We start from the raw sequence: 24624 nt of genomic DNA on the forward strand, positions 1-24624 counted from the left end.
TATGCTTTAAAATTGTCTTAAGTTAGCATTTACACTGAATTTCAAATAAAAGGACTTAAAAAAAAAAAAACTATTGTTATTCTGTCCTGCTTGTTGTAGTGTTCTCCACACGTAAATTAGATTGTTCAAGTCAAGTCAATCTACTGATAGGTTTTTTTGGTCTGTTTTATTGGTTACTGAGAGAGATGTATTAAAAAATTGAGATATTTGAAAGCATTTTTATAAAATTTTCCTTTATATGTTTTGAGGCTCTGATATTAAATGCATACAGATTTAGGATTCTTATTTCTTGTTTTAAAAAGTTTTTATTTATTTATTGGAGAGAGAATGAGCAAGAGAGAAAGAATATGAGCTGAGGTAGAGGGCACAGAGCTCGGAGAAGGCTCGGAGAAGGAAACTCCCCACTGAGTTGGGAGCCTGACACAGGGCTGGATCCTGTGACTGCAGGGTCATGACCTGAGCTGAAGCCAGCCGCCTACCAGCTGAGCCACCCAGGTGCCCCTATGGTTCTTATTTCTTAATTTTGAATTATGAAAGGTTGAATTGACCTTTTATCATTTTTTAATGTCCTCGTTTATTCTAGCAATAATGGTTTTGGTCTAAAAGTATATTTTATGTGTTAGTATCCAGCTTCTCAAGATTTTTTGTTAATGTAGAAGTTAGTGTTTGTCCAATATCTTTTCTGTTTATTTTCCTATCATATTTAATGTGCATCTCTTATAGGCAGGAAATAGTATAGTTTAATATTTTATAATCTTGGCTAATGCTTTTTCTTTGGTTGAAATATTTAGTCCATGCACATATAAAGTAATTACTGATATTTTTGCATTTAAATCTGTTATTTTTTATTTGTTTCATTCTTGTTTATTTCTCTTTTTTTACTTTCTTTTGAATTAATCATTTTTATGATTCCATTTTCTTCTCCAGCATCTTGCTTGTTATAAATTTGTGATTACTTAAAAAGCAACCCTAGAGATTACAACATGCAATTTTATGTGGTGGAGTCTTTCTTAAATTAGTACTTTAAAACTTCCAAGCAATAAAAGACCCAGTAACAATTTATCTCTACCTCTTCAGTGGTGGCTTTTGTGCCATTTAGTTCATGTTTTAAAATTCTACATATATTTAAAACCTCACAAAGTATTGTTTTAAGCAGTCAATATTCACTTAGATTTAAGAGATGTTTTTTATTTGAAGAACTCCCTGCCATGCTGCTGCTGCTGCTTTCTCCTCCTCCTCCTTCTTCTTTTCAAATATTTTATTAATTTATTCATGAGACAGAGAGAGATAGACAGAGGGAGAAGCAGGCTTCCTGTGGGGAGCCCGATGCAGGACTTGATCCCAGGACCCTGGGATCATGCCTTGAGCTGAAGGCAGATGCTCAACCACTGAGCCACCAGGTGGCTCCTTTTATGCTTCTTTTGGTGTATGTCTGTCAATGAAAAATTCTCTCAATTCTTTTGTCTGAATATTTTTTAAATTTTGCCTTCCTTTATGAAGGGTCTCTTCACTGAGAATGGAATTTTAGGCTGGCAGATAATTTCTGTTAACACTTAAAAGATGTGATTTCATTGTCTTGTAGCTGTGTCATGATTTCTGCAGCATTGTCAGCTCACGATTTTTTTGTTGCTTTTTTGGTGTATTTTTTCTTTGATTTAAGTTTTTCTGTCTTTGGTCTTCAATGTGTTTCTTCATATTTATCCTGCTGAGAGTCACAGAACTTTAATTTGTAGTTTGATTTATTTTGACTATATTGAACAGTTCTTGGCCATACTCTTCAAATTGCTTCTTTTCAATTTCTCTGTCCTTTCATTGTAGAACTCTAAAATATACATATTTTAGGTGTTTTCACTATATCTCATATGTTTATAATGTCTTTTTTGTGTATATTTTTAATCTTCTTTCCCTTTATGTTTCGATTTAGATACTTTCCAGTACTTTATCTTCCAGTGCACATATTCTCTCTTTCTCAGTGTCTAATTTTTACTAAATCCAGCTGCTGAATTCTGAATTTGTTATTGCATTTTTCATTGACAATTTCCATTTTCTCTCTTTTAATGATTTCTAGTGGAATTTGCCTTTGTCATCTATTTTTTGAACATGGGTAATCATAATTATCTTGAAGATAATTTCTGATGTTAATTTGGGATTACATAGTAGAGTATCTTTTTAAAAATTTAGTTTCAGGGGCACCTGGCTGGCTCGGTTGGTAAAGCATGTGACTCTTATTCTTGGAGTTGTGAGTTCAAGCCCCATGTTGGGCATAGAGCTTACTTTAAAAAAGCAAATAAATCAAGTAAAATTTAGTTTCAGGGTTTTTTTTTTTGTTCAGTCTCCTGGTATATCAGATGGTTTTTTTTTTTAACAAATTATTATTTTAATGACAGATATTTGTAGTTCTGGGTGATGTTCTCTTCCTCCAGGGAGGATTCAGTTTTATTCTGACAAATAATGAGGGGAAAGGCAGTCCTGAACTCCAGTTTTATCTCTTGATCACTGTGATACTGCGGAAATCTCTGCTGAGATGTTTAGCCTTCTAGCAGCCTCTTCCTCCTGGTATCTTAACATTTTGTCTAGTGTATATGCAGCTTAGGAATTGTCAGAAGCCTCGAGAGGAAATTTCACATAACTTGTTATGTTCACTTCTTTATGTTCCTGGAATTTTGGCTCTTATGTGGTTGGTTGCCTTGGTTATGGTACACTCCAGTTTTCCTTTCCACAGTCCAGGGAAACTGCTGCAAGTTCTAGGCTGGTGTGTTCTACTCAGCCTTTATGTCCTATGTTGTAAAGCAGATATCTTTCCAAAGGGAAAAAGCAGCTGTAAACCGATGGCTCTTCTCAGTGCAATTTTGTTCTCTGTGATTTTGGCTGGTCAGATCCTGACTGCCTTGGTTGCATTTTGAAGCCTTCAGAAATTTAATTTTTAATTTTAATTTTGAAATAATTTTAGACTCAGAAAAGTTGCAAAACTAGTACAGAGAGCTCACTTATACCCTTTACTCATCTTCCCCTGATGTTAGCAACCTACAGATAACCTTAATTATTTATATTTATCATTGAGTATTGCCATATTTTCCAAGCTGATAATAGCAGAATATGACTGTTAATTGGTTAAAAATAAACAACAACAATAACAACAACAAAGGGAGCCAGTAGAGAGGGTGACATTTTTGGTGTGGGGCTTCTCCAAGTGTATGTCTCAGAAATCTCCTCTGAGACTTTTTTCCCTGTGTGAGACATCTTCCAATTGGGGAGAGGGGAAATGCTGCATCTTCTATGCATCCCCTTGAAAATCCACAATGCCATTTCCATTTTAAAGTCTCTGAAAAATGTTTCGGTAAAGAGATCTGCCAATTTTGGTTTATCCGAATGTTTCCAAACTTACATGGCCAAGGACCTGTTTTTTTGTTTTTTTGTTTTTGTTTTTGTTTTTTTTTTTTTGCTTGTTTAGCCAGTGTTTTGTGGCACACTTATTAGGAAATACTGTTCTAGAGCACTTTCTAATTTATCCTGAGGTATCAATTTTGCTTTTTTGCATTTTCTCCTAGGTTCTGGCTTGCTTACTGTTTAATTTCTTGCTTCATTAAAGGTAAGAAGGTGGAGAAGCCAAGTTTTCTTTGAAAACAGATATTTGCTCAAGAAGAAGGCCAAGGCTGTGTTAACATTTACCACTAAGACCCCAGACACATCTAGCTGAAAAGCCAAATGCAAACCTTTGTTTCCCAAATAAACTTCTTTTACATGACTGCTCTGTTGTAGTCTTTGAAAATGCTTTTTGTTTTCCTATTGCTGATGCAATTGGAGAGGAGATGGCAGATAGGCTTCTGTCCCTGACTGCAGGGCCCAGGCAGCTTCAGATATGCCTCCTTTACAGCAGGATCTTTCTCCCTGGGTCAAGATTACATGAGCCACGCTGACTTGGCTACATGTTTGTGTTTCAGATTTGCAGCTTCTGTCTGGCATGCGCAGGTCAGAAACGATGTTGGTGACAGGGAAGATGAATAAGTGAGGACAGCTTGCATTTTTAAAGTTGAAGAAGGTGGTTGGCAGAGTTTTAGAGTGAAATTTTGACCCTCTTCCCCAGTCTGCTTCTTCATGTGTGTTCATCTCCTAGTGGATCCTCCCTGTCCATCCTCAGGCACCTGTCTGGTGCCTTCTCCTTGGGCCACTTGGGTGATCTTCCTGGATGAACCCAGATCTGATCATACCACTCACCTGTTTGAAAGTCTCCACTGCCCACAGGATTAAGTGCAGCCTTGGGATCTGGCCCCTGCCTGGATGCTTGTATATTCATTTCCATTTGTGGTCAGTCTTTCATATCAGTTACCCTTACTGATCACTGTGCTGTTTCCTGAATGCCCTCATATCTTTTAAAATAAGGTATGGCTGAGGTTATGCTGTTCTCTCTGCCAGAAATGCCACTCTTCTCTGGTCATCTTGTTATACTCCACATATCCTTCTAGGCTCTGTTCTGGAGCGTTCTTGGCACTTACTCATCCATATAAGTTGCTTCCTTCCATCTAGGTTTTTTTTTTTTTTAAGATTTATTCACGAGAGACACAGAGAGAGGCAGAGACACAGGCAGAGAGACAAACAGGCTTCTTGAGGGGAGTCTGATGTGAGACTCAATGCCAGGATCTCAGGATCATGCCCTGAGCCAAAGGCAGATGCTCAACCACTGAGTCACCCAGGTGTCCCTAGAATTTAAATTTCTGTGCTTAATTTTTATTGGGGAGCATGTTTTTGTTACTCTTAACCCATCTTTGTTGCTCATTTCTTTCTAGTGGTTGTAAATGCTTCCACCTGGCTTCCCAAGGCCCCAGTGCTGCAGGGTAGTTTCTCTTCTCCAGTGACATTGGTGATATCTTGACCTAGCCAGAGAGCTGGGCCTGTGGATTGCCAAAGGTGCTGAACTCAGACAGTGGTTTGCATATAAATGTGTCGTGCCCCCCCCACTTCCTTTCCACCCCCCCCCCCCCCCCCCCGGAATTAAGCAAAGCCTGATTCTAGGCTCTTGTCTCATGGGGAGCTTGTAGATACCTAAAAAGGAACCAGGTTCCTGTCTACCCAACAGGAACCAGGGCCTGTAGCAGACAAGACACCAATATAACTGAGGCTTTAACCCTGCCCATTGTGTTGTTTTTCTGTGCCTTTTCTGGTCCATAAAAAAGTTCATTCTGTTATTAAAGCCTTGCTTGTCTCTATGGTTCCTTTTTTTTATATATTAAATCTATCATCATTATGTATTCAGAGCATAGGGATGTATCAGAGTTGAATTTATCCAATTAACTTCACCAGAAGAAGCTTGAGTATTTATATTTAGCTTCCCACACTTAGAAGAAATAGAACTGCAGTTTCTGTAACTCTTGAATAAGGTCAGGAGCCCTTAGGGATCATGCCTGTCTTTTTTGTCTTTATGTCCATGTACCAATTGTAGTGCCTTACACATAGATGCTCAACTGTATTCTTTGATGAAGTATCAACTATCATTGTGTCGTCTAAGGAACTGATACCAAATGTATATTTATACTTACTTTCTCAGAACGACTGAACATCACTGGGAAATTCAGAAAAAGCAGAAGAATGATCATGATTCTTACCTGCGACTCATGTTGAAAACCATCCTATATTGTCTCTTTCCAAACAAGAAAGGAATATTAACCTCACTAGTTTTTGTTCTTAAAAGTGGGATCACTCCTTCATGTATTAGACTCTCTGCTTTTTGGAAATAGAACAGGTATAACCTGAACCAATAAGAATGGATTCAGATTAAGGAAGTTCCAGGTCTGCCTCTCAGTACAAATGAGATTTTCAAGTGGATATTTTAAAACAGGGATCTATGCATGGGCTCCTGCAGGGAGGGGAGGTCATAGTCACCCTCGGAAATTATAGGCACCTGTACCAATCAGTATTTTGCTGTATAACAAAACACCTCAAAACACAGTGTGACTCAAAAGCAAAAGCTATTCACAATTTTGTGGGTTTGTAATTTGGCCCGGGCTCACTGGGTAGGTCTGCTGGTTGGCTGATCTCAGCTGGGCTTGAGCTTACTCGTCTGTTAGTAGTCAGCTGCCAAGTGAGCCGGAGGTTTCGTGCTCTGAGAGGACTCTGCTTGCAAGACTTGTCTCTGCCCTGAGTGGGCTTTCATTCTGCATCATGCTAGCTCAGGCTTATTCATGTGGAGATGGTTACAGTGGGCGTCAGAGGGTGAGCAGGAGTATGTACACAGCCATTATGGCTATGATGTACCGATAAGGCTTGAACTCAGTACTCCTGCAGGGTTGCTTACTTTCTGTTCTATTGACAAAAGCTAGTCACCAGGTAGAGAAATCGACTGCACTTCTTAGCAGGAGAGCGACAAGGTATTGTGGCCGTTTTTGCAATCTGCCATGCAACAAAATGAGTGTTTTACCTGGGAAGTGGTTGCGTAACTTTCATTAGAGTCTCAGAATATCACCTTCAAAGTTAACTAATATTTTAAAAGATTTCAGTACTGAACAAAAAGATGTTTGGGGGATCTAAATGATGGATGCTTCCATGTAAACACTGCTTGAGGGGGTGGCACTGGAATTCTGGATTATTTTTGTGGAAGGTTAGACTTGGTATCCAGGCATTAAGATAGTGCCCTCTACATCTATACTGAGCCTGAAAAATAAAAACTGTCATCCAATGTATCACGTAGCTTTTGTTGAGTAACAAAGCACTCTGATGGGGATCCCTGGGTGGCGCAGTGGTTTGGCGCTTGCCTTTGGCCCAGGGCGCGATCCTGGAGACCCGGGATCGAATCCCACGTCGGGCTCCCGGTGCATGGAGCCTGCTTCTCCCTCTGCCTGTGTCTCTGCCTCTCTCTCTCTCTGTGTGACTATCATAAATAAATAAATAAATAAAAAATTAAAAAAAAACAACAACAACAAAGCACTCTGATGTGGAGTGTAAAACAACCACCATTTGTTCAACTCCTGTTTCCATGGGTGAGCTGAGGAGGCTCGCCTCAGCTGGGCTTTCCTATGTGTCTGCTGCAGTCAGCTGCAGGTCAACCGGGGGCTCTGATTCTGCAGATTGACTGGTTGTCCTGAGGGGTGTTTGGGCCATTTTGTTTCTCACCACCCAGCAAATTAGCCCAGGCCTATTCACATGATGGCAACAGGATTTAAAGAGAGTGATTGGAAGCATACAACATCTGCTAAGGCCTGCACTTCAGTCTGTGGTTCAAAACAAGTATCAAGTCCAGCCTGGATTCACAAGGGGATAGGTAGACTCCAACTCTGGCCAGGAGGAACTGCAAAGACATAGCTAAAGAGAAGATAAAAAATCATGGCCATTTTATAATCTTCCCCTATGTACTCTGTCCTAGTAATTCCTTCTCACACCTCGATTTTAAGTTACGTCCGTACACCTACATTCCTCTTATTAAATAGTAATACTGTATTTGCATTGGCAGTGTAAATAGTAGCAGAAAGTCACACTTACATGTAAAAGAACCTGTGATCCTTTTACCATTAATTGGTGGTAACCCTCCCTCTTTACTACTGATTTTTAAATTCATATAAATATTTTAAAGCTATAAACAAATTGTGTTAATGTGCTTGACTAAGGAAAGTGATTTAACTTATTTTCTTTCAATCCTCCCTGTTCTCTAAAGCAACCCACACTAGAGCCAGAGTCGCTTTGCTAAAAGGTTTCTTCAACTACATTGCTTGATAAAGAACCTTTAGGGACTTCACAGTCATACCTCTTCACTTGGCATATGAGAATTTGTGTGATCTGGCTTCTCTAAGTTTTGGCTTTTATTTTCCTCCATTCTTGTTTGATCACTATTCATTATAGTCAAACCAAGTTTCTTACTGTTTCTCAAACAGATTTACCCTCTACCAGTGATTCTTAACCATTCAAAGGCATTTTTGGTTGTCACCGTGTGGGTATGTGTGCGCCACTGGCATTTAGTGAGTAGAGGCCAGGGATGATGTTAAAGATCCTGTAATGCACAGGACAGGCTCCTGCGACAGAGAATTATCTGGTCTAAATACCAGAGTGGCAAGGTGGTAAAACCCCGTCCTACACATTGCTGTCTCTGGGTATTTTTCCGCACTGCCTCTGCTGTGAAGCTCCTTCCATGCTGCCTGGTGAAATGTCCTTTATCCTGAAGTGGGCAGCTCAAATGCCAAGCCTTGTAGGAAACAGGTCCTGGATGTCTCCCCTCTTCCGCTTGTGGGCTCTCAGGATCCTACGAATCACTAAAATGCCTATTACTTGGCATGTTTACAATAATTTGCATCCAGCACTATTTTGTTCATATTTTTCCTCCCTTGTATTTTAGTTGAGTGTGCATGTATTTACTCTTCTGCTGAACTCTAGATTCCTGGATGATAAGGATCTTATTTATCTGTGTTTCTACTAGAGCACCTACCATGTACTTTACATACAGTAGGTGCATAATTATCTGTTGAGTGAGTGAGAAAATACATATTTTCATGTCCTTTGATACAGTTACCTGTTCCAATTTTCTTAAAGGGTTTAGTAAAAAAAAAAAAAAAAAAAGAAAAGAAAAGAAAAGAAAAAAGAAGAAAGAAGAAGAAAAGAAAAAAAGAAAAAAAAGCTGAACATGAGTTGTCTTTTTTTTTTTTTTTTTTTTGGTTTTGTTTGTAATGGGTTGAGTTAAAGTATGATAAATTATTGTACAATGCAATTACTTGTGTTTATTTTCACAGCTATTTAGCGAAAAAATAAGTGGTGTTGAAGGAACGAAACTAGATGACGAATTTCTTGACATGGAAAGGGTAAGAGAGCATGTTATTGTCATTTGTATTACAAATTTGATTTTCATTGTGATATGAGATGTAGTGATAACGTAAAGGACATTAGAGTGAGACTCTGGGATGTACGTAAATGCCCCCTAACACAGACATGGGATATGGCTGTTTGGTTCCCTCTAGTGGACAAAGGTCAGAATGCTCCAAAGATGGTCAATCTTGGCAGTTATTCCAAGGAAAAGACCAAAGTAGGGACCTCTGGGTGGCTCAGTGGTTGAGCACCTACCTTGGGCTCAGGGAATGATCCTAGGGTCCTGAGATGGATCCTGCATCGGGTTCCCCGCAGGGAGCCTCCTTCTTCCTCTGCCTATTCCTCTGCCCTTCTCTCTGTGTCTCGTGAATAAATAAATAAATGCTTAAAAAAAATACCAAAGTAATTGTGATGATTTATCCTGGAAAATCAAAATGTATTTCTGGGATGAGACATTTCAAATACATAGAGATTCCTTCACGGTGCAGAGGACTCTGACTCTGTTCCCACATGTTGTAGAAGCTGAGTGACAAGTGACGTTTATCTGGGTTCTGCTACTAGAACCAGCACTGTGAACTTGAATACGTCTTTCATCTTTCCTGACTGGTGACACAAGTTTTATATGTGTGCCCTGACTACCTCACATGGATGCTGGGATAATTATGCAAAAAAATTAACGTGTATGAAAGTATTTAGAAAAATACGATGATCTTGTTATAGAAATGAATGTAATATGCTCTGAAGGAAGAGTAGAAATTCCGTCCCTTAATGATGATGAAGTTCTGTCCCTGATGATGTTTCCTCATCAGCTGTATGAGATAGCCAAAGTAGAGGTAGAACTGGGACTGCTAGTAGTTACCAGCTTCCTCAGTTTCCTTCCCCATGGTCCTGGGCCCTTTCAACATAGGCTTGTTTTAATAACTAGACTCCCCAGATGAAAGAGGGCAGAAAGAAAGCAAAGAATCTAGCCTCAAATGTTGCATCAAGAATACAATATACAGCAGGTTGTAGAGCTATCATCAGATGCAGGGGAAGAAGTCCAATCCCAGGCTGTGGCTTGGAGGGTTCCTATCCTCAGGATATCCTGGCCCTGGCCAGACTTTCCTGCAGGGAGCTCCTTATTTTCAGGATGAGCATTATTAAGTGTCTAGAAGTGTTAATGCTTTGAGAAGAAAAGCTCATTTTGTTTTGCTTTTGAAAAAACTTATTTCTGAAAATTGAAAAACATAGAAATATTTTAACATCATTGGCATACCTGGAATTACTTTTTAAAATCCCTTGGTATATAAAGATATCATGTGTGACTCTATTACTAACAATGATTCAGCTTAAATGTTAAATTTAAAAGCACATTTCAGCAATTTTAGTTTCAACTGATGGACTGAGATCCCTCTTGTTTACTTCTTTCTCTCCCTAAAACCCCAATGAATGACAGAAGAAATATAAAAATAAAATCTAGTTTTTTTTTCTTACAGTAGTGAAAAGCATGGAAATATCTAATATGTGACCAGAGGTTTTAAGGACTTTTCTGGAAGAGAGTAGACAGTATCAGACCCACCTAAAACACGGCACAGAAATGACAAAGGAATGGAGTTATTCCATGGCAAATCCTAAAGTTAATGGAGTTATTCCATGGCAAATCTTAGTCCTAGTGGAGGACCAAGAGAAATGCCGAAGTAAAATTTGATGCAAAAAATCAACAACCATCAAATGGAAAAAGTTATAAAAAAGAGGGCACCTGGGTGTCTCAGATCATGATTTCAGAGTTCTGGGATTGGGCCCCTTGTTCAGGCTCTGCGCTCAGCCAGCAGTCTGCCTGAGGATTCTCTCTCTCCTTTACTCTCTTGCCCCCACCCCTGTTTAATGCTCTCTGTCTCTCTCTTTCTAAAATAAATAAATCTTTAAAAAAACTATTTAAAAAGATGCAGTCATGCAATCTATCAGAAAATTGTAATAGTTATGAACCATTATGCACCACATAACATGGCGTCTAAATACATAAGGTAAAGGTTGTCAGAAATACTTGAAAAGTTGACAAAGAGTAGAATATTTCACAGACCTCTCATTAAATAACAGGTTCAATTGACAAGATTGGCTCATAGATGATTAGTATAAAATACGATTACTAGATTTGATTATAAATAGATGCAGGGTAGCCCTGGTGGTGCAGCGGTTTAGTGCCGCCTGTAGCCCGGGGTGTGATCCTGGAGACCCGGGATCGAGTCCCACATCGGGCTTCCTGCATGGAGCCTGCTTCTCCCTCTGCCTGTGTCTCTGCCTCTCTTTCACTCTCTCTGAATAAATAAATAAATAAATCTTTAAAAAAAAGTAAATAGATGCAGATATCTGCATTCCGCAAATTGAAAATCTGTATTCTTTTTAAATACTTTTAGAACGATTGAAATAATTATATACTAGGCTCCAGAAAAAAAAAAAAATTTCCCAGTGTAAAATATAGAATACAAGGATTGCAAGGAAGGCACAGTTTCCCAATTCTGGATGTTTGGAAATTTAAAAATGCATAAAAATTATTCTTAGCTTGAAGAGGAAAAGAAAGTAAAATCAAAGGTCATTTAGTTATGAGAAACAGAATTCTATATATCAGAACCCATGGTATATGGCTACATTTTAAATATACTTAATAGAAAACATGAAGAAAATGAATAAATCATTTAAGTCAAGAAGCTAGGAAAGTAACAGCAAATTAAGTCACTCTACGTGAAATGAAATCAATACAGATAAATGAGAGATTAATAAAATAGGAAACAATAACAAAAAAGGTAGAATCAATAAATAAACCCAAGAACTATTTTTTGTTTTCAAATAGCCACCTCTGAATGTGGCTGAATGTGACCAAGACAGAGAGAAGGGTAATAAACATAAATGAATCACATAAGGAGTAAGATGGATATAGTGTTAGGTATGGATTCTTTTTTGGGGGGGGTGTTTATAATTTCTTTTCTAAAATAATAATTAAAAAATAGAATACTCTTAACAGCCATCAGAAACCAGGGCTGCTAGCAGCTCTCTGGCTTAGGCTGAGGGCTGGAAGAATTAGTGGCACAAGCTTTGGGGCACTGCAGAGGTAGGGTGCCAATATTTGAAGGAAATTCCAGATTTAATCAATGGACAAAGATGCCTTCATACCAGGTAGACTTTACAAAAATAATTTTTACCTCTGGAATTTACCGTGTTTGTCCTGATGGTTTGCAGCAAACATTGCAGAGCATTTTGTTAACCTGAACATCGCCGCCCCCCACCCCCCGCCCCTGCCCACAATATCCCCAGCTACTCCCGGAGGAAGGTTTTGTTTTATTTTTTTGTTTTTAAACTACATGGGTTATTTTTTCAGTGTTCATCTCGATTGCCTATATTTGCCAGGGTGGTTAGTGGGCCTCTTCTTCATTTTGTAGAGGGTGATTCACAGTTGTGATGGCTGGGCTGTCCTGGAAGCTGCTCCAGGTTGTGCACATCAGGCATGTGGGTTTTTTGGCCATTTGTTTCTTGGCTTTTTTCCTCCCAAAGATAGAGAAGGATCTAAAGTAGAAAGCAATCCTGCCACAGCTCTCATGGGTCACCCTTCAGAGATGACGCCTAGCTCCCTGGTGCTTTTTCATGTCTAAAGAGGGTTGGATATGTGGAAATGGACACTCTACACTGTGTTTTAATTAATATGAAACTTAGGAGAGTTGAGAAATCTAAAACTTAGTTTTTCTTAAGCTTAAACTGAACATATGAATCTTAATTATTAATTTAGTAATTTCAGCATAAAAATGATCATTCTCAGCTAATCTTAATTTTAGGTTCCCTTAAGTCATAAACTTAACAGATTAAATCCCTAAATATTTATCTCCAGTTATATAATTCAGCAGATTCCTCTAGACATTTCAAATATCTAGGATCACAAATGCAATGCGTGGAATCTGCTCCTATGTCACATCCAATTTAAAACAGAGTTTTCCTAAGTACTTAAATTTCTTGAAACTCTAATAAAACATAAACATTTAGGTGATCGTATTCTCTTAAACATTTCAACGATCTTCATAAACAGTTGAACATACCAAAGAGAGTTCAAAGCTTACAAAACCTGTTAGAAGGCCATATGCACGTACGCACACATGCCTCACACACACAACTGACACGTGTGCATCAGTAATACAGGTGTGATTCATATCTTTATCATTAACGTACTGTCCTTTTAAACCTTCCCGGGGCCCTGAATTTAGGCAATCAGCTAATGGGAACAAATACAGTTTCAGGCTAGTTGAGCTAGCTTGGTTGAAAGCTTCTGATCCTGACCAGATGATAGTTTTTTCAATTATGAAATTGAATTTCTTGTATTACAAATCACTCTACAACTTGCTTGCTTTCCCTGACAATGCACTATGGGCATCTTCCTAGTATATGTGGGAAGTATATTTTTTTGTCTTGTGATTAAAGGGTATTCCTTTATTTGGATGTTTTACCATGTATCCAGTCAATTTCTTATCACTTATAATTCAAGTTAGTTTCAATTTTTAATACGACATAAAATGGTCTAACATCCTTTTATATCACTGCACTTTGCTGGTGTTTCCAGATGATAAATTCTTGGAAGTCTGAGAGCTGGTACACTAATATGCTCATTAGTAGGTCCTTTACCTTGATCTCCAGAAGTTGTATCTGTTTTGCACTCCATGTGTGAAAGGGTCCATTCCTCCACACTTGTATAATAGCTAATATTGGGTCAAATCAATTAAAACATTTTTTTTTGTCAATCTGATGAGTTGACACTCCTTTTTAATTTAGAATTTTTCTGAATATTTTGTCAAATGTTTTAACTTGTATTTTTTCCCATTTGTGGATTGCCAGTTTACGATCTTGTCCCTTCTAGTTGGGTTGGGTTTTTTTTTTTTTTTTTTAATGGAAGTTCTGTGTGTTTTGGATACTAAGCACATGTCTCTGTATAGTTTTATTTTTCTTTCATTTTGTCATTTTTATCAAACTTCATGTACTGTGTCTTTTCACTGTTCAGTCTTTAATTTTATAGAGTCAGAATTTTGGTCTTTTCACTTATGACATTTAGATTTTGGATCATGCTTAGAAGATTCTCCCCATCCTCATATTTCAAAAGATGCTCCTGTAAAATTAAGTACTTTTACAGTTTGTTTTTAGGTCTATATGTGTAATCCAGTTTGTAGTGTGAGGCATGAACCTAACTTTATTATGAATTTGCCAAGTTGTAACAAAAAAATTGAGATTTGAATTAATTTTACATGTTCATTTAGGGGGAGGATTTATTTCTTTGTATAATTAAACTTTCCCATTTAGGAATATAGCTTCTCAGATAGATATTGTACATTTCTCATTGTATTTATTCCTTATGGTCACATATTTTTAAATTGCTCTAATGACTGGGATCTCTTTTTCCTTTATATTTTCTTTCAGGGTATTGATGATATGAAATAAAGGTATTGAGAGAAATATGCATAATTTAACTTTATTGTATATTCAGTGTCTGGCTAACCAGCAACCAGTGTCTGGGAATTTTTTTTTTTTTTAATTCTATTTATTCATGAGACACACACAGAGAGAGGCAGGGACATAGGCAGAGAAAGAAGGAGGGTCCCTGCGGGGAGCCCAATGCAGGACTCAATCCCAGGACCCTGGGATCACGACCTGAGCTGAAGGCAGACTCTTAACTGCTGAGCTGCCCAGGTGCCCCTCTAGAACCGATTTTACAGAAGGAAGGAGTCAGTCGTAACATGGCAGGGAAGCCTCTGATATTAACTTCTGCCCACAGAAGGGTTTATGTTAGTGATGTGCTAGTGAGAATGATTCTTCCATAATTGATTTACTGTGGTAGTTTCTGATGTGAATCATTATTAGGGTGTCCGTATGTAAGTATAGACATCAAGTTCACCCAGCAGATGAGGAAAGTATGGCTCAGACATGCTTTGAGAGAACTTCAAGTATATCTAGTGGAGTAATCTAGTGGAGCATAATGACTTGTCCGAGTTTTCTAAATATTACACGAATAGTCACTTTAATGTTAGAAAAAGAAATGAATGTTCCCCATCATCACGGGGAGGAAGAGCTGTCCCAAAATCAAAGTGAGAAAATATTGCTCCTCCCTCAAAAAGCTGAAATTCATTTAGGTTAAAATCATCATAATAATGTGTTATAAATATTAAATTAATCCCTATTGCTTTTGTGTTTTACTATAAGCTCCTTGTTTGTTATTTATCAACATTTTCATGTGTTTTTCTTTTAAAGAAAATAGATATTACCAATAAAGCTGTTGCAGAAATTCTTTCGAAAGCCACAGAATATCTTCAGCCAAATCCAGGTAAAGTTAGAAAATGTCTTGAAATATTCTGTTGTTCATTCACTGGCCCAGACCAATAACCCATGTGTCCTTGGCATATGGCTGGCATAATTTAGAAACAATGTCTTCTGTTTCTAAATAATGAAATTCAGCTTCTTAAAGTCAAGCTTCCAGTGACCGGAGGTAGTTTCAGTGAATTCCAGCCAATAAGAAGCAGAGCAGACACTTCTGTGAACTCTGGTCACATCATTTGGATGAGGCTTCGTCTTAGTTTCAAGGTACTGCTACTAAGCAAAGACATTTTTTAGGGGATGCTTAGAAAGCCACTTTTCTTATTGAGGCACCTCCTCTTTTAGGAAAAATTTCTGTCATCCTGCTCTAAAGGTGTATATTAACTTGAAATTGATATAACGGAAGGATTTTAATTCCAAGGTCATGAAGCAATATCCCTTGATGAGTTTTTCCTGAGTTATGAATTACAGAAATGAATAGGGGACAGGGCATCCAAGCCTTGAATTCTGTGAATATCCAAAACTGCCTTTCCTTTTGAGGAATTTATTATTTACATGTAGAGACCTGTGATTCCCTTGGCTTTGGGAATCCGCACAGACCCAACCATCTGTAAATCTAGACAGTAAAAATTTTAAAACATTAATTTTATAAGAATCATGTCCAAGGAGGTTGGTGGGTATAAAAGTCTTTAGAATTGCGTGGATGATTACAATTTTAAAAACTATAATAAATACCTCTCTTGGCTGGCCGCCTCAGTGATTGAGATGAACCACATGAGTTCCTTTTCCTGATAAATCGGCCAACACATACTTTGCTAGCGCTTACTTCTGGTGAGGTGCTTTCCTGGATCCTGGGATAGTGTGAAGCGGGACCCAGATCCCAGCCTCAAAGAACTGACATTGGAAGAGGGCAGGAATGGCTGAGAGCCAACAGTGAAAGTGTCCACTTGGACAGAGGCCTCTCGTTACTTCCAGTTTAATGGCTATTAGCCACATGACTGCCATCCCCCAGTTTCTACCCTGGCAGTGGGAAGGAGGAGCTGAGCTTGTGTGTGTGTGTGTGTGTGTGTGTGTGTGTGTGTGTGTGTGTTGTTGGAGAGGGAAGGCTTTGTGCACAGAACCAGGAAGAAAATGGCTTTGAAGCTGAGGTGGGCCAGATGCAAAAAAGGCTCGCACTGGGAGTGTCTGAAGCAACATCCACATTACCTGAGAGACTGTGGGAAATGCAGAATCTTGGGCTCATCCCAAATTGCCTGAATCAGACTTTGCATTTGAATAGGATCTTTGGGTGATTTGTATGCACATTACAGCTTGAGAGGCACTAGACTAGAATACATTAAAACAAACGTGTAATTATTAAAGTCAAAGAAAATAAAAAGTATCCTTTTACTTCCTAAAGTTACCTCAAACACCACAAGGTAGTATGGGATTCGCTCTCTGGTTTGTAGAATAAAGTCCCAAATCCTTAGCGTGGGATTCGGTTCACAGTCACATTTTCCCATGGATATCTCCTGGTCTGTCCTGTTTTGATTTCTGTTGAAGTCAAACCAGCCTCCTCTTTATCTGTTGGTTATAAACCATAAGCATTCCCTCTTCCACGCTTCATTGACGCGATTTCTGCCTTTTTAGGGGCATCTTTCTATCTTTACTTAGCAATATCGCTTATAGTTTCCTTTTCCCGACACCATCCCAAACTTTTATCTGCAAAGTACACCTTGTAAATTCTGCCTTACGGAGTAACTAGTCTCTGAGCCCCTTTAGGCCTGATGCTGTCCTGGGTCTTTCAGGAGCCCCAGGACATGGCATAGGGTGTCACACAGAGTTGGGATCAGTAAACACTCATTGCCTGAATCCAAGAAAAGCAGCTCAGGAGCGGTGGCCACCCATGATCCCCTGATCCCCCAAAGGGCTTGGGGGTCCAACTGCAGCAGGGGGCCCTCCACACAGGCTCATGTTCACTCAGGGGAAGTCCTAAATGGGAATGTGCAGCAGTCCCTCATCATGATGTTGGACATGATCAGACCAAATGGATTCTTGGTGCCCGGGGAGGGCATTAAGGGCCCGTTAGTGGTTTGACGCATCCACCTGAGCAATTCTGTCCTGAGTTACAGGTTGGTCCCCAGGAGGAATTGCCTGCCCCGACTCAGGGCGTGGGGGTAGGCAGGCCTTTTGCAGTGTCTCTCTCTGCCCCTGAGGTTAGGGCAGCCCAGTTACTGCTCTCTGGGGTCAGTGGAGGGTGTTTCTGTTTTCCTTCCTGGCTGTGCTGTAGTGCACTTAGCTCCTCCCTGGGAGACAGAATCTAGGAGATCCTGTGGGAGGTGAGAGCGGCTACATTGCCCCATTCCACACCCCCCACCCCCACCCTCAGGGCTCCTACATGTTGTCCACCCAGGGTGGGGAGGCTGAGTTTTGCCATCAGTTTGTTAAATGTGATGTACCTCTGGCTGCACTGTGTCATTTTAAGGAATTACAAATGACAATGTTTTTAAGCATACAGAGCTAAGCTAGGAATGCTGAACACTGTGTCGAAGATTCGAGGGCAGGTGAAAACCACTGGCTACCCACAGACAGAAGGCTTGCTGGGCGACTGCATGCTCAAGTATGGGAAGGAGCTCGGGGAAGGCTCCACGTTTGGTGAGTGTTCACATGTGACCTGGGCCGGGTATAGGTGGTGCACACTGCCTTCTTTTTTAATTTTTTTTTAATATTTATTTATTTAGAAAGAGAGAGCAGAGTGGGGGGCAGAATCCTCAAGCAGACTCCCTGCTGAGCAGGAAGCCCGACCCAGGGCTCGATCCCACGACCCTGAGATCATGACCTGAGCTAAAACCAAGAGTTGGACACCCAACGAACAGACTGAGCTACCCAGGCACCCCTCAATGCCTTCATTTTAACAACCTTATTGTTATTTTTCTTTTATATCTCCTGAATCATACATGTTCATTGCAGGAAGTTTAGAAAATATAAGCAAGTAAAATATGAGAAAATAAATGCCAGCATCACCCACAATCACACATCCAGACCCTTTGTTTATTCTCATATATATTCACATGCACCCTCACAGAATCATAATGGAGTTGTGGTGTATATCCTTAGACTTCATGTAGCCTGTTTATTCCCATTGACTATATATCCTGATCCATGTCATAAATAATTATTAATCTTCTATGATATTGTTTCTGAAGGCTGCGTAATAATCCATGTGTGATGTCATAGCTCATTCCATCAATCCCAATTATTAAATACTTAGATTTTTTTTACTTACGCAAAAAAATTTTACATAGTGTTTATACAACCGTGTTCATAGGTAAATCTTTGGGGCTAGCCAAGATTATGTACTTAGATGAAGTCCCTAGTCGTGAAATTGCTGGATTGAGAGTGTGCCTGTTTCTGCAGATTTTTTGAAGAATTATTTCCAAAGGACCCTCCAGAAAGGTTATGCCAGTTGCACACTTGCCAGGAGTGCATGAGCATATGTTTCCCAGCACAATTGCTAACTGCAGGAATTATTTTTTTTACTATTAAATAACTGATAATTTGATATATAGCATGTAAAATTGATCTCTTGGTGATGTTTTAACTTTGCTTTTTGGATTATGTGTAAGGTAGCATTCCTTCCTGTTTGTCATCATTTTTGTTAATTGTGTATGTGTATCCTTTACCTGTTCTTTCATTAAGGTGTTCATTTTTTTTCCCTTTCCTTGTTCATGAGCTCTTTCAATGGTCAGGATATTTGCTCTTTGTCTGCCATGTATGCTTGTGAAGTTACACCCCAGGTAGGCATTTACCTCTGACCTTGTAGATGGAGACCTCTATAATGGAGAGAGATTTCTACTCTTTATGTTGTGGGACTCATACACCTTCCTTTATGGCTTATGGCTTTGTAATTGTGTTCAGAAAAACTTTCACCCCCCCCCAACCCGCACAAATTGTGTAAATGTTTATTTATACTTTTCTTTTGAAACAAGTTCCTTTTCTTACCCCTAAATTTCCATGCTTCTGAGTATAATGGGCAGATATTGTGCAATAGGGTTCTGATTTTGTTTTCTCACATATGTATAGCTAATTGTTCTGATACTTCATTAAAAAGTTCAACTTTTCCCCTCTGATTTAAGAGAAACTTTGTTGCAGATTAAATTTTTTATTTTGTTTGTTTCTGGTCTTTCTCGTTTGTTTTCTTGATCTGTACCCTATTTTGATCCAGTGCCATATTTTAAGTAATATAATTTTAAGGCTGATTTTCATAAACTTAACTAAAATTTCCCCTTGTTATTGCAAACATTTCACAGATATACTCACCTTTGTTTTTTTTTCAGATGAAACCTAGAGTCCTTTTAAGTCTCCTTTATTAAATACAAACAACCTACTAAATTTTGATTGGGATTTCTTTAAATTAATAAATTGAGAGTGAGTTGAATGTTAACCTGTTCACTCTTCTAGGATAATTTGTCACTTTGCTATTCATGTAATGGTAACAAGGCAAAATATGGAAATTGAGAATTCAGATACTTGGCTATAGTAATTAATCTAGTAAATTGTGGGGAAAAAAATCTCCTGCAAACTTAAAAAAAAAGGTAACAGGGGTGCCTTGTGCCTGGGTGGCTCAGTCGGTGAAGCATCTGCCTTTGGGTCAGGTCATGATCTCAGGGTCCTGGAGTCGAGCCTTGCATCAGACTCCCTGCTCAGTGGAGAGCCTGCTTGTCTCTATTCCCTCTTCTTGTGTTCCCTCCCTCTTAAATAAATAAATAAAATATTTTTTAAAAAAATTCCCAATACTAAAACATTCATCAGTCACAGGGGTAACAATATCCTTCAGAGCAGTATAAGGTGAATTTTATTTTATTCCATGAGTGAATGCAGACAAGATGGCTTATTCCTTCTCCTGAGGGCAGACCCGTTGAGGAGATAGGTGAGGGGGCCGGGCAGGCCCTCACAGCCAAGGCCAGTCTGCAGTGACTAGGCAGGGGGCTTGGATGGGTGGACAGTTTGAGCTTCCCAGGTCCCTAGCACTCTAAGGGAACTTGTGTTAAGGAGGAGAGCCCATGTTCAGGAGAGTGTTAGGACAGGTAGGTTGCTTGCTGTTCTGAGGAAGAGACTGTGGAATGCTTTCCTTTTGGGCCGCATGGTAGAAATTGCCTGAAATGCAGAAGCCTCAGGGAGTGGAAGCTGAGCCCCACGTCCTAGTGGAATCTAAAGCACTAAGCTTGAGCAAGGGGAAGGACTGTCAGATCCATGGAGGTGACGGCCAATATTCAGAATTAAGTTTTTGGAGTCTTCAGAGAAGCATTTGGAAATGTTTCTGGTATCTCTGTGCCAGCTAATCCACAGTTATTTGCAAGTGGGAGTCCTGGTAGCTGGGCGTGGAGGTACCAGGGCATAATCCAGTAAAAGCTGCCACCCCTGCCCAAGCCAAGCATTGCTGGCCTGGGCCTTATTGAAGAGCAAACCTTGCCCATCCTGCTGACAAGCTGTCTCCTGTGACACTGCCAGGCTTTCTTTGACATCAGAAAGGGTTAGGAGCCTTAGAACCATCTAAAGGATATGGGGAGTGACCTCAAGATCTAGTAGCTAGAAGCTGACAGGAGGTTTTGTTCCTTTATTTCTATTGTAACCTTCATTGGTTGATACTTAGCCCTGATGAATGAATCCTTTTATAGTTTACAAAGAGGGATTTTGTTCTGGAACTTCTAAGGAGCCGTAGGTGCCAGTTCACAAAGCTAGAGATTTCCCTGCTCTCTGAAAGTAGAACATTCCTATAGAGCCTTTTGTAAACCAAAATGGTGTTAAGCAAAGAGGAAATTAGCATTAATTTACATGGAAAAATTGAGGGGTGTTACCAGACCTTAAAAAATAACCTCTCTTAGGCTTTTCTCATAACTTAGGACACCTCTTGCTAGTGCATGCACAGAATAAATTGAGTTAAAGCACAGGTGCTTGCAGACACAGTTCAAAGCTGTGGTAGCTGGATGCCGGGGTGCTCTGCACAGTTCTCACGACTTGGGGTAGACGCTGCCTCTTTGACTTGCTTACCAAACAAAGGCTGAATGTTATTCTCACTTTTTTCCTTTTTTTTTTTTTTTTTTTTTTGGTAACAGCAAAAGTCCTCTTTGGATTTCTTTCAGTTAGCAAAAACTTGCACTAATATAGGTCTCTTATAAAAATGAAGGGGCACAGCATGAACTTTTGAAAAGCTGGGGATTGCTGTACCAGTTTTTAAAGAGGAGCTTTATCCCCATCTCGTGGCCAAAATGGGAAATGCTTCGGTCCGCCTGAGCCTCCTGCCTTTATGAGTACAGAGCGTTGAGAGGAAAATACAGACCATAGGAAGACTTTCTTTATCGCTCTCTTCTTTTTTTTTTCTGGGTCAGGATTCAGCAGTCCTTGGGTGAGGACCTTTCTGCACCATCATCCACAAACTTTTGGGAAGGAATTGAATAGAATCACCTTTATCCTCAAGTATTCTGCTAAAGAACCTTTTTTATTTGCATTTTCTGTTCAAGGCAATGCATTGATAGAAGTTGGTGAATCCATGAAGCTAATGGCTGAGGTTAAAGACTCTCTTGATATTAATGTAAAGCAAACTTTTATCGATCCACTTCAGTTACTCCAAGACAAAGATCTAAAAGAGATTGGGGTAAGTCTTCCAGGCTATATAATCTATCTGTTGCTACTTAAAATGATGTCTGTATTTAAAATCATTAGAATGCTTCTGTGGGGATTCAGTGAAAGCATCATTTTATTTTTCCAGCTCACTGGGAAAGGGACCCAGGACCTCTGAGCCCTTCATTCTGTGTCTTACTGAAGCCATCTAGAAGCCAAGATAAGGAAGCATATTTCCACAGCCATGTCTTCCATAGCAAAATGACTCCATAACTTCATAGTGGAATTTTTATAATCAAAATCATACCATATCAGTCCTCTTTTTTGATACTTTGCACCAGACCAGTAGTAGTTATTTTTCACGGCTTCTCAAGGAAATTAGTATCTGGGAATTGACATTTTGTTTTTGGAAAACTGTTAAAAATGGCCTTCCAGAGCACACATGGGAGCTCTCAGGGACCTGTAAGTGATTGCATGTCACTTGCCTGGTGGTGTTTTTGTATATGTGCAAAAACAGCCTTGAGATTTCTACCCCACTGGGACTTACTCTGGAGGGGCAGCCTGCCTTTACTTCTGGCATCCTCTTAGGTTGCTGCCTGGAAGACCTGCCTCCAGGTGTCTTCAAGCATGAGCTGAATGCAAGCCCAGGCCAGCTTGGAATTCATTTGAACCTTGGGGATGTCCTCTTTCCTTTCTTCAGGGCCAGCAATTGTGGGGTGGCCCCCAGGACTAGCAGCATCAGCATGACATGTTACAAAGGCATGTGCTTGAGCACTATTCCAGATTTTCCGAATAGAAAGTCCTAGAAGCCTATATGGGTCTTAGCATTTAAAATGAAACCAGAGGATGTGGAGGAGAATTCAAGGAGGTTGAATGAAAAACAAAAGCAACCATTCAGAGATGCCCGGAACATTCAGCTACCCCCGATTCCCCATATCCCTCTCACGCCTCACTCCTGTGGTCCTCTTTCCCATCCCTGTGGGGAAAAGCAGTGTCTCTCCTGCCCTCTGAAGCCAGGCCTCTACGGGGCCCTGGAGTCCATTGCCATGTCTGTTGTCTTCTCTCCTGAACCTCTGTTCTTCCCCTTTCTATCTATTGGCTTCTTGCAGCTAAAGTCTAGACACATAGGCACAGCAGCCCTTGTGTCCCCCCCGCCCCCAACCCGCATCCTCCTCCCCCATTGCACTCTCTGCACCACTCTGGGGGCAGCCTTCCTAAGATGCTGACTGTCGCTGGCAGTGGACTAGAGAGCCGCCACGTCACAGCTGATTCTCTGCCTCTCCCTCCTCTGGAGCGGCCCACTGAGCCCCAGCCAGCTCTGCCATCCAGCCTCTCTGCGATGTTTGCAGCCCCCAGGGATGCTTTGCTGTGTGCGGTCCTCTGTCCCTTGTCTTTCTCACCCTCCTCTCCCCACCCTCCCTGCTAAGCCAGGTCACCTCTCAGGTCTCAGATGCCCTTTCTCTTGGGAAGCCCTGTTTTCTCCTGCCTTGGTCATACGCTTATATGCTGCCCTGTGCCGTGAGCATCACTGCTTTCTCCTCCTGTTGTTCAGCGCTAAGTGCCTCGGCATCCTGCTTCATTCACTTCTGTGACCACAAGGCCCAGGATGAGGTTTGTGCTCACAAATTACTAAGGAACAGATGACTCTAGAGAAGAAGGGACATTCTGGGGACATGAGGATGTCCTTCCCGAATGGAGAACTTTAAAACCAGATGTCCCCTTGGCTGAAGTACATAATATGCTATTTCATCTTGTGCTGTTGTCCTTGAGAAAAACGCAAAGTCCTCTGGGCAGCGTAGCTCTTCCACTTGACCTGCTTCAGAGCTAGCTGTGGACACAGATATGCACCAGACACATGTGCAAGATACACCCATACTTCAGTGTTGTCCATGCCCTACGCAACAAAATAATGTCCTGAGTGGCATCTCTTGTTGCTCAGCTGCTATTTGACACAGAAACACTCTAAATCTACACTTAAGTCCTATGATGATCAAGAGTTCAGAGTCTAGTCTTCAGAAGCCATTCCCAGTCTCAGCTGTGTTGTCTGTGTCTCAGATGCCAGGAGTGGAGAACCTGCTCCTTTAACACCAGCTGACTGATCTCTGTAAAGGGTTTTATGGATTCCAGATATTTCTTGGCCCACAAGCAGGAGGCTGGCCATCCCCATCCCCATTTTACAGCCATACACAGAGAATCAGAGGAAATAATAGATTTGCCCAGAGTCACAGAACATAGAGGAAAGATACTTCTGGCTTTTATCCATATGCTCTTTTCATGTATTCGTTATGGAAGTAGAACCAGTGCTTTTCACTAAAATGCATAGTACATCCATACTTCAGTGGGATAGTCTTTGTTTTGTGTGTAAACATTTGATATCAAATACCTGCTTTCCAAAGATTACATGTATAAACTCTTCCAGACCTCTCCCTTGCCCCAAACAACTGTCCTGTCTATAGTATTTCTGATATGGGATCCCTCTGCTTGAACACAAACTGTGATGGGGAATTTACCACCACACAAGGTAGCCCATTCCATGAATGGACAGGTCTAATATTTGCAATTCTTACATTTTGTTAAGGAGATCCTTAAAAAAAAAAAAAAAGAAACCTCACCTTTTCAGAGGTTGTAAGTGTCTGTCCTCTGTGTCTACATATGCATTGATAACATTTATTCAACTTGTTCTGTAATTGTTTGGGAACTTTATGGAAGATGCATAAGTATTCTAGAGGCTACTAGTGCTTTTATAATCTACCTCATAGTGAGGAGTTGATAGTAGTGCCAAAGGAAATGTACTTATTTTTGGTGTAATTTTGTTAGAAATTATCTAGACATTAATAGAACTGAAGTGAGGGGTCTTATAAAGAACTTTGGAAAATGGAATTTGAGTGCTGATACTATGTCCTTATTTTCCATATAAATACTCAT

General features: G+C 40.0%; 1 protein-coding gene across 5 annotated transcripts in view; it reads left to right on the forward strand.

Moving 5' to 3' along the window:
- The window catches only part of SH3GL3 (SH3 domain containing GRB2 like 3, endophilin A3), a 135416-nt gene that overhangs the window by 73587 nt on the left and 37205 nt on the right, over positions 1-24624 (forward strand). For 2 of the 5 annotated variants that reach the window (XM_072801579.1, XM_072801565.1), the window contains exons 2-6: positions 3549-3589; positions 8709-8777; positions 15037-15109; positions 17590-17733; positions 21600-21733. In XM_072801579.1, the coding sequence (XP_072657680.1) occupies positions 8769-8777; positions 15037-15109; positions 17590-17733; positions 21600-21733 (360 nt within the window). In that variant the 5' untranslated portion in view covers positions 3549-3589; positions 8709-8768. The remainder of the gene's footprint in view (positions 1-3548; positions 3590-8708; positions 8778-15036; positions 15110-17589; positions 17734-21599; positions 21734-24624) is intronic. The other 3 variants (XM_072801557.1, XM_072801571.1, XM_072801586.1) reach the window with 2 other exon arrangements.

This window comes from Canis lupus, chromosome 2, assembly GCF_048164855.1.
Source record: "Canis lupus baileyi chromosome 2, mCanLup2.hap1, whole genome shotgun sequence".
Taxonomy (NCBI): Eukaryota; Metazoa; Chordata; class Mammalia; order Carnivora; family Canidae; genus Canis; species Canis lupus.